The sequence below is a fragment of the Lycium ferocissimum genome, chromosome 12 (genome assembly GCF_029784015.1).
Source record: "Lycium ferocissimum isolate CSIRO_LF1 chromosome 12, AGI_CSIRO_Lferr_CH_V1, whole genome shotgun sequence".
Taxonomy (NCBI): Eukaryota; Viridiplantae; Streptophyta; class Magnoliopsida; order Solanales; family Solanaceae; genus Lycium; species Lycium ferocissimum.
In genome coordinates, this window is record NC_081353.1 from 29526378 (window position 1) to 29535392 (window position 9015).

A 9015-nucleotide genomic window follows, 5' to 3' on the forward strand; every position below is an offset into this window, starting at 1 on the left:
TCGAATTAGAATAAACTTATGTTTTATAAAATGTTACATCGACGTCTTAAGATAAAATATCAGGGGCAGGCTTATGAGTTACAAGTTTATGCGAACCTAGTAGTTTTTGCTCAAACCCTATATGTATAATTAGAAATCCACTAAATATCTATAAATATTTGAATGTGAACTCGGTTATTATTGTATATTAACTTGAGGTCGTTGTAGAAACCTGTAAATTTTAAAATCTAGATCCACATCTGCCCAAAATCAAATTAGAATAAACTTTTGTTTGGCATAGAGATGTCGATACAATCAGAGGTTTCAACAATGTTACATGATGTAAATTATCATCATGTAAACACAAACAAACAATTTAGTTACATTCAAGAAAAACATATATACATATGTACCCGCAGCACTAGCAAAGATAGCACATTGGCACTTTCTGTTCTTATTTTCCAATCTTTGCTTTAGTATATTTATAAAATATAAACATTTCATTTCATGTTATTGCTGGTAAAGAAAGATTGACAGATAAAATATGGTAGCTCCAGAAATCTTTTCAACCTTTTTGGTTGTTGTTCTAGTTGCTGGTGCTAATTTTCATGCGGGTTCTGCATCTCGTTATGTTTCAGTGTCTCATTCACCTTTATCTGGTCCATTGCCATCCTTATACAGGCATCTACTCCCCGCCCGTCTTGCACCATCTGAGCTGCCTTCTGCACCCGCCTTCCATATACCATCCCCGCCTTCGGTTCCCACCTTGCCTGCGTCATCCATGCCTCCATTTCCATCCACTAGTCCAATGTTCCCGCCTCTAGTACCGGGCTTTCCTATAGCATCCGTGCCTCCATTTCCATCCACTAGTCCAACGTCCCCGCCTCTGATTCCCAGCTTTCCTATACCATCAGTGGCACCCTTTCCATCCACTAGTCCACCGTCCTCGCCTCTAATTCCAGGCATCCCTGTGCCATCTGTGCCTGCATTTCCAGGCTCGCCTAGTTCACCGTCCTCACCACTAAGTCCAAGCTTCCCTATACCATTAATCCCTCCATTTCCAGGCACTAGTCCATCGTCCTCGCCTCTAAGTCCAGGCTTCCCTATTCCATCCATGCCTCCATTTCCAGCCACCAGTCCATCGTCCTCGCCTCTAAGTCCAGACTTCCCTGTGCCATCCATGCCTCCATTTCCATCCACGAGTCCGATGTCCCCGCCTTTAGTTCCAGGCATCCCTATACCATTCATGCCTCCATTTCCATCCACTAGTCCAATGTTCCCGCCTCTAGTACCAGGCTCTCCTATACCATCTGTGCCTCCATTTCCATCCACTAGTCCAATGGCCTCGCCTCTAAGTCCAGGCTTCCCTATGCCATCCATGCCTCCATTTCCAGCCACTGGTACACCATCCCCGCATTTCGGTGAAATCTTCCCTGTACCATCCATGCCTCCATTTCCAGCCACTAGTCCACCGTCCCCGCCTTTCGGTCCAATCTTCCCTGTACCATCCATGTCTCCGTTTCCAGCCATTAGTCCACCCTACATGCCTTCAATACCTCCCTCTATTTCACCATCCGCGCCTTCGATTCCCTACTCTAGTCCACCAATGATGCCTCAAGCTCCGACACCTATTCCACTATCCATCCCTCCAGTCCCTGCCTCGGTACCATATCCTGATACGCCTGTTCCTGCACCCGGACCTACGCCTGCCCCTTCTGGCATCAAAGGTGCATACTGGCCTTCATGGCTAGCCAAAAAAGTTCCTTCATCAAGCATCCCTACTGCATATTTCACCCACATTTTCTACGCATTTGCTGTGCCTGATAACACATCATTCCAGTTGCTCGTAAGCCAAGCTGACGAGCAATCTATGATTAACTTCACATCCACCATCCATTCCCATAACCCTACAACGAAATCCATGCTATCGATAGGAGGAGATACAGGTTCTCCAATACTCCCTAGTATGACAAGTAGCCATGATAATCGCGCTGCATTCATCAAATCGACGATCGATGTAGCCAGAATTTGCGGCTTTGATGGCCTTGATCTTGATTGGGAATTCCCTATCGAATCAGAAAACATGCACAATCTAGCATTGCTCTTCAAAGAATGGCGCCTCGCCATCAGCCTAGAGCCACTAACTTCCTCCAAACCTCCACTTATCCTCTCTGCTGCTGTTTACTTCTCTCCAAACGTGCTCTTATCGGGTACATTTTATCCCGGAGATGTTTTAAGCAGCTATCTTGATTTCTTGAGCCCTATGTGCTATAATTACAAGGGCTCTTGGGACACTTCAGCGACTGGTGCTCCAGCATTGTTATACGATAAGTCTAGCAATATTAGCACGAGCTACGGAATTTCAGCCTGGAAACAAAATGGGGTTCCTTCAAAACAGCTAGTTTTTGGTATGCCCTTTTATGGAAATACATGGGAATTGAAGGATCCAAATTATCACAGGATCAGTGCTCCTGCAGTAGGAGTTGGCCCTGGAACTCAAGGAGAAATGTCATATGATGATATAGTAATGTTCAATTCAGAAAATAATGCTACTATAGTATACAATAATGAAACAGTTTCAACATATTCATATGCTGGAACAAATTGGATTGGATATGATGATACTAATTCCATTACAGCAAAGATTAAGTATGCTAAGGCTCAGGATCTTGGTGGTTACTTTTTCTGGGCACTTGGCTTTGATAGCAATTGGACTCTTTCTAGAACAGGTAAAATACCTAAAGTTCTTCCATTTCAGACGTAGAGTTTAAGTTCTACGCACTGACAGTCTAATTTACACAATCAAGGCACTTGTAAGGTAATCAAAAACTGATAAAAGTGGTAACTAACCAGCTATATACAATATGTCTGTGTATATATCTTAAAGCCTTAGGCATATGTCTCTTTATTTTTTTCTTCATAATCATACTATTAATTAAAAAGATTATGGCATCGACAGTTGAAATTGAATTAACGTGTGTCACATTATGTTTTCAGCTTGTTAAATGTTTTTTGCATAGGATGATGAAATAAGAGGTAAGACAATTTTTTTGGCACGCGCATCTTATTTTTGTTGACAAATGAAACTGAATTAACGATTGTTGCATAATGATTTCAGCTTCTATGGCATGGGATGATGAAATCTGAGGTGCAGCCAAGCGCATCTTATCGATCACTGGATCGTTTGATTGAGTTTATTTAATATATCCTTTATTTCTTTTTACTTATATTTGATGCATTTCTTGTTGTTCTTTTTGGGAAAATTTTAAGTTTTTATGCATCAGAAAAGTGAAACTGAGAATGAAATATTATAACAACAATTGAACTATAGTAGTACAAGTTACATTATTGAGGATTCATTCAACGAGTTCTAAGCTAAAATTTCTATTCTCTTACACTTAATAGACTTTATTAGCTGAGGGTACATATAATAACTAAATGGTACAACATAAATAGTGCATATTAACTAAATAGAAGATGAACTAGTCAGCTTCAAATACATTTTCATAGACAAATTCAGTTCCAACAAAATCTTAAGGATCACAATATATATAAGTTCCAAGAAGCTGGTGGAGTTGGCAAAGGAATAATCCTTTTTTTTTTTACCTTCATCTCTTAGGAAATAATCCATGACTGTTTAGCTGCATAATAAGAAAAAGAATAAAGTAAGTTTGTAAGAAATTTAATCAATTGTGACTTAGGAACAATCTATATGCTAGATCTTTTCTTTAGCAGGATTCAACTTATATACTGCGACAACATAAATAATTATACACTGTCATGTAATTTAACATGTTGAAACTCATCACTTATATTGTTTCATGTAACTAATCCTGCTTTTTTATAGACGATTAGTTGGTTGCTTGTGGTGAGTTACCATAGAGACACTATCCGTAGCAAGTCTGATATGGTAACCTTGAAAATAGAGTAAATAACAGAAAAAATTGCAGAAATAGGACGGACACCATAAGGTGTGGTTTTGAACTTTCAGTCCCGCTTAATAAAATTTGTAAAAAAAGACATGTGTTGTCGTTCCGGCATAAGTTCTAGTTGTGGTGTGAGCATAAGTTAGTTTTTCCTATGAGGTGGAAGATCAGGACTTCTCACTAAATTATAGACAGTGAAAACAGGAATTTCAATTGTATTGACTTGTGAATATTTGAGCAACACAGACAACTTTTGCCTATGAGACATAATTTGATGTCGATTGAGCAGGTTCACTATCTCTGACTTATCATAATGCCCCAAACTCCTGCTTCCTAGCAAAACTAACTTATGCCCATGATTTATGTTCGATAGACAACAAAAGTAGTTTTTAAAAGATTTTTTTAAGCAAGGCTAAAAGTTCAATACTACCCTTTATGGGGGTCATTCTTGCACATCACCCTAAATAACATGCTTTAACAAGTTAAAATGCGTTGTAGCGTAAGAAAATCTTGACACTGTTAGTGTATATGAGTTGAATCCTTTCCATAAATAAGTGTAAAGCAAGTTACCTTTTCTGGAGATTTTCCAATCTTGGTCACCAGCAACCTGCCAAAAGAAGTACCCCCTAAGGCCAAGATCTTGAGCATAGCTTAACTTCCTTTCAACAGACCTAGTGTCATCATAACCAATCCAAGAAGTACCAGCCACAGAATAAGTAGAAACTGTGGCAGAATCATACACAACCTTAGCATTATTCTCCTCATTAAATTTCTCTATTTCCCTATAAGTTAATGTCCCTTCATCACCAGGACCAAGTCCAACTGCTGATGCACCAATTCCATCTACATTAGGATCTTTTAATTTCCATGTCCTACCATAAAGTGGCAACCCCATAATTAATTTGCTTCTTAATGCCCCAGCCTTAATCCATGACCTTAGTCCATAACTTGTACTAATGTTACTTTTCGAGTCGAATAATGCAGCTTGTGCACCCGTGGCAGATGTGTCCCACGATCCGTGATAATCGTAGCACATTAAGTTAATCCAATCCAGATTCTTGTTAATTGAAGGCACAGGGTATGATCTGAATTCATCAGATAAAAAGAAGTCAACCGAGAAGTAAACAGCTGCTGTGATCAAAAGTTGTGGCCTTTTTGAGGCCAGAGAATCTTTTTTGACCTCAACCCTCCATTGGTCTAGTAATATGGCCAAATTCTCCATGTCCTTTTTGTTCTGAGGGAATTCCCAGTCAAGATCAAATCCATCAAATCCGTACTTTCTAGCTACCTCTATGCTAGATTTTATAAAAGTCAAACGAGAGGCAGCTGTAGACGCCATGCGCGAGAACCTAGCCGGTTCTTCACCTCCTCCCCCCACAGAAAAGAGCGTCTTCACGGACGGTCTTTTGGACCGGAGGGTGGAGGTGAAGTTGTAGAGGAGGGTGGAGGTCTCGTCGTCGATATCAAATTTGAATGTGGTGTTGTTTGGGACAAGGAATGCATAGTAGATGTGAGTGAATAAAGATGTGTCTATGGATGATGGTGGGAAAGTTGAAAATCCCCATGAAGGATAATATGCTCCTTTGACTCCTTTAGATGGAGGGCGTGCCATGACAGATGAAAGGGCAAGACAAAAGATAACATAACAGAAGAAAATGTTAGTTTTAGGACTAGCCATTTTTATGAGACAGAATGAGACAATACTACTTATGATTGTTCTTTAGTTTCTTCTCTATTTATAGACAAATGGAGCCTCGATAAAGTTCAAACTTGGAATTTTTTATTATTATTGTTATTTTTTTAATTATTTTTTGGTATTAAGGAATTGGCTGCTTTCATTTGGCCACAAGACATGAAAAACATGACTTGGTATGTGTGGACGGAGTTGAAGATTACCTAAAGGAATTGGTACTAAAAGGTTGATATTTTTGACTGGTTACTTATGGGTCCCACTTCTCAATGGAGCTGTGCCTTTTGACTTTTTTTTTTTTTTCTCCTATGGGTGTCGGAGTGTTGGGATCTAACTAAATTCACATTCTCGCCGAGAAGTTTCACATTGAGTGGTAAAATGTTCCCTAACAAAAGAATACTCTATCTCCGGGGCTTGAACCTGAGATTAAATCCCGACTCTCGTCGGAAAGAGTAAAGCGCTTACTAATAAAGTGACTTCATACACATATCTTGAACCTGAAACATTTAATTAAGGACGAAGGAGTAATTACTACTCTACCACAATTCGGTGTGCTTTTTGATTAAACAACATAGAAGATCTTTTAATTTAATATCAAAAATGAAATCTCTTAATAACCCACCCCCGCGATAAAAGACGCAAATCTTATCCCTACCTTGTTGTGCTACTAATTCAAACTATAGAAGATCTTTTAATTTAATACAAGTCAAAAGAGGAAAAGTCCTTAATAACTCTCCCTAGGAGGATTGAAGCTTGACAAGCACCTAATATAGCTGTGCACTCAAGATGTAATTATTGGTTAGCTAGCTGTGTGGTTGCATATAAGCGTATAAAAAACTATCCTTTTTTCTTCACAAGAAAGTGTTGCCCCAAAATTGTTCAATTTTAAATAATAATAGTGATATACACACAAGGGTTAGCTCTCTTTCTTCGCGAATGCAGACAAGCATGTACAAAAGAAACTTCTATTTCAGTTTTCTTCACTTAGAAAGTGTTTAAATATTCTAATTACAAATCTCGCACTATCAAGTTGAAATTAAAACAAGATTAATTAAATTATCTAATCAACGTGGAAAGATGCATTTTTATTCGTTAATGGAATATATTGAGATCTACCTTGATTCCTAAGTAGCTTTGTTCACGTTGCAATCTTTATTTTATGAAAAATTAAATGGTTTATATTTTTTTGGATCTTACGCCATCACCTTTAGCCCAATTGACTAAGGATTCAACAATAATTATGACAATTTTAAGATGAGATTCATTTCTATACTACGACAGTGCAAAAAGAATTTACACTATCCAAATATCTAAAAGATAACTACAAGTAACATAAGAAATGAGATTAATAACTTGGGAAATAATGCATAAGAAATGAGATTAATAACTTGGGAAATAATGCAACTTACCTAATAAAATACACTAATAATATGTTATGGTGCAGTAAGGGGTGGAGGTAGAGTTTCCACGACGAGTTTGGCTGAACTCGGTAATTTTCTTTAAAAATTCAATTAAAATGTTTAAATTATCAATTTAGAAATTGGTAACTCAAAAGGGCTAAAATTTCGAACTCATACACTTTAAATCCTAAATTCCTGAGGTTGTCGGTATAAGTTAAATCCTTTTAAAATTGCAATGGCATTGACCTTTCTCACCTCAATGAACATGCCCCATGTAGTAAATGGACAGGTAAGGAACAACTAATTAAAAGACATAATTAATGGATATGGACCACAGAAGCACCCGTTTTCATCAATTGTTCGGTCATGGTTGGACCAGTCATATAGAATATGATTGAAAATTAAAATCTTGATCAGTTATTGAAGTTAATAGTAATGTTGACATGGTCATCTTTAAATATGTATGCTAAAGATATATTAGCAGATCTGCTTATCGTGATGTTGAGTCAATTTCGCCATAAAATGATGAGCCGCCCTTATTATAATGCGTAGTTTAATGTAAGGTCTTATAATTAATTGCACTTTTCTTATATAAAAAAGTTTGTAGTGTAGAAAACTAAAATAAAAATTAATACGCATAAATAACCACGAAAGACTGATGGAATCAAATGTAATAGAAAAGTAGTCACTATTTAAGGCAAGAAAATACCTGGACAAAAAATACCTCTAGCAAATATACGGAAAGTAGAACTCTAACACACTGTGAAGAAATTTGAAAGTTCCTGAAGTTAAAAGGTTTTGGAGGCTCAAACTCTTGGAATTTTTCATGGAGTTTGAAATAGGTACCACGAGTCATGAGTAAAATAATGATAAAGTTTTAAAATAGGCTAAATACATAGATATCCCCTTAAACTTGACAGTAAATTTCATTTAGACAACGAACTACTATTGCATTACAATTGAGCGAAAGACACCCATGATAAAGCGTTCACTGTAGAAAGAACTTCCAGTTCAAATTTTGGACTTTTTTAATGTGTGTTTTCAAGTTCCTATTACGTAAATAAATTAACCACTTAAAACATGTCACCTTCTTTAATTATATGCACTAGCCTCAAAAAGTTGTAGAACTCCAGACATGTTTCAGCCATAGTTCGATTGTCTAAATAAAGGGTTATCTTGTGTTAAAGCCTTTAAAATAAGCATCGTAAGTGAAATAAGATCAAACATATAAGTATTAAATTAGCTATCATGAGCGAAATAGGCACTTATAATAATGTGAAAAGAATCATTTCACCTTTAAAAGTTTCGAACTCTAACACAATGTGATAGAGTTTCTCGTGTAAAAAACTTCGAACTCCAATAATACACTGTACTGAAATGGTGTTTTAGGTAATGCTAGTTAGTCCAAATAATTTTTAGCATTAAAGAGTGACTAAACGTTGAATAATTTTGAGATGGTGGCTAAAGCTAGATATAAGGTCCAAAAAGTGGCTATTTGCCATTTTGCTAATATCCTTTACTGTACTTTGAACAATATGAATTTGGATTAATAAGAGCAATAATTTTGGACACTAGCTGCTCGAAGAATAAAATAAAGAAGAAGAAAATTGAAATAACACCTCATTGTAATGAAATGTTCTTATATATTAAATTTCAATTTTTCATTAATATTGTCTATTGTATGTGTATGCAAATAAATAAATAAAAAAGTTTCATTTATTATACTCACTAATTGCACCTTTATCATCCTTAGCTTGTGAATAAATTAATCTTGAACTGAACTACTGGTATCATTTTCTATTTGTATATATACTACTGACCTCAATATAAATTAATCTAATAACTTGATGAATTTGTAACATTCTAGACAGCTTTTAGTGCAAATTGAGATTAAGATATTATAGCTGAAGCTTTTAGTACTATCGTACTTTATATGATAGTATAATAAAATAACAAGGACCTCTCAGCAAACGGTTTGGTTTTTATTCTTGGATGTATCTTTTTGTTCAAATTCTATTGG

General features: G+C 36.5%; 3 protein-coding genes across 3 annotated transcripts; 1 reads left to right on the forward strand and 2 right to left on the reverse strand.

The window, feature by feature from the left end:
• Nucleotides 1-621: 621 nt before the first annotated feature.
• Nucleotides 622-1509, reverse strand: LOC132039183 (uncharacterized). Its single transcript, XM_059429724.1, has one exon. It carries the CDS (start codon nucleotides 1507-1509, stop codon nucleotides 622-624), a length of 888 nt encoding a protein of 295 aa, XP_059285707.1.
• A 13-nt stretch (nucleotides 1510-1522) lies between these two features.
• Nucleotides 1523-3203, forward strand: LOC132039184 (class V chitinase CHIT5-like). The gene is made up of 2 exons (XM_059429725.1): nucleotides 1523-2708; nucleotides 3098-3203. The coding sequence occupies exons 1-2, from the start codon at nucleotides 1523-1525 to the stop codon at nucleotides 3124-3126; spliced, it is 1215 nt and encodes a 404-aa protein (XP_059285708.1). The 3' UTR covers nucleotides 3127-3203.
• Nucleotides 3204-3280: 77 nt separating this feature from the next.
• Nucleotides 3281-5727, reverse strand: LOC132039679 (nod factor hydrolase protein 1-like). Its single transcript, XM_059430179.1, has 2 exons — nucleotides 4476-5727; nucleotides 3281-3620 (listed from the first exon to the last, which is right to left on the reverse strand). Exons 1-2 carry the CDS (start codon nucleotides 5581-5583, stop codon nucleotides 3595-3597), a joined length of 1134 nt encoding a protein of 377 aa, XP_059286162.1. The 5' UTR covers nucleotides 5584-5727; the 3' UTR covers nucleotides 3281-3594.
• Nucleotides 5728-9015: the final 3288 nt, after the last annotated feature.

What these genes read in the sequence shown, in the direction of transcription:
- LOC132039184 (XM_059429725.1), top strand. Translation starts at nt 1,523, where the DNA reads ATGCCTTCAATACCTCCCTCTATTTCACCATCCGCGCCTTCGATTCCC. An exon ending in TTGGACTCTTTCTAGAACAG is followed by an intron (nt 2,709 to 3,097) that starts GTAAAATACCTA and finishes TAATGATTTCAG; the next exon opens with CTTCTATGGCATGGGATGAT.
- LOC132039679 (XM_059430179.1), bottom strand. Translation starts at nt 5,583, where the DNA reads ATGGCTAGTCCTAAAACTAACATTTTCTTCTGTTATGTTATCTTTTGT. An exon ending in TTGGAAAATCTCCAGAAAAG is followed by an intron (nt 3,621 to 4,475) that starts GTAACTTGCTTT and finishes CTTATTATGCAG; the next exon opens with CTAAACAGTCATGGATTATT.
- LOC132039183 (XM_059429724.1), bottom strand. Translation starts at nt 1,509, where the DNA reads ATGGCTGGAAACGGAGACATGGATGGTACAGGGAAGATTGGACCGAAA.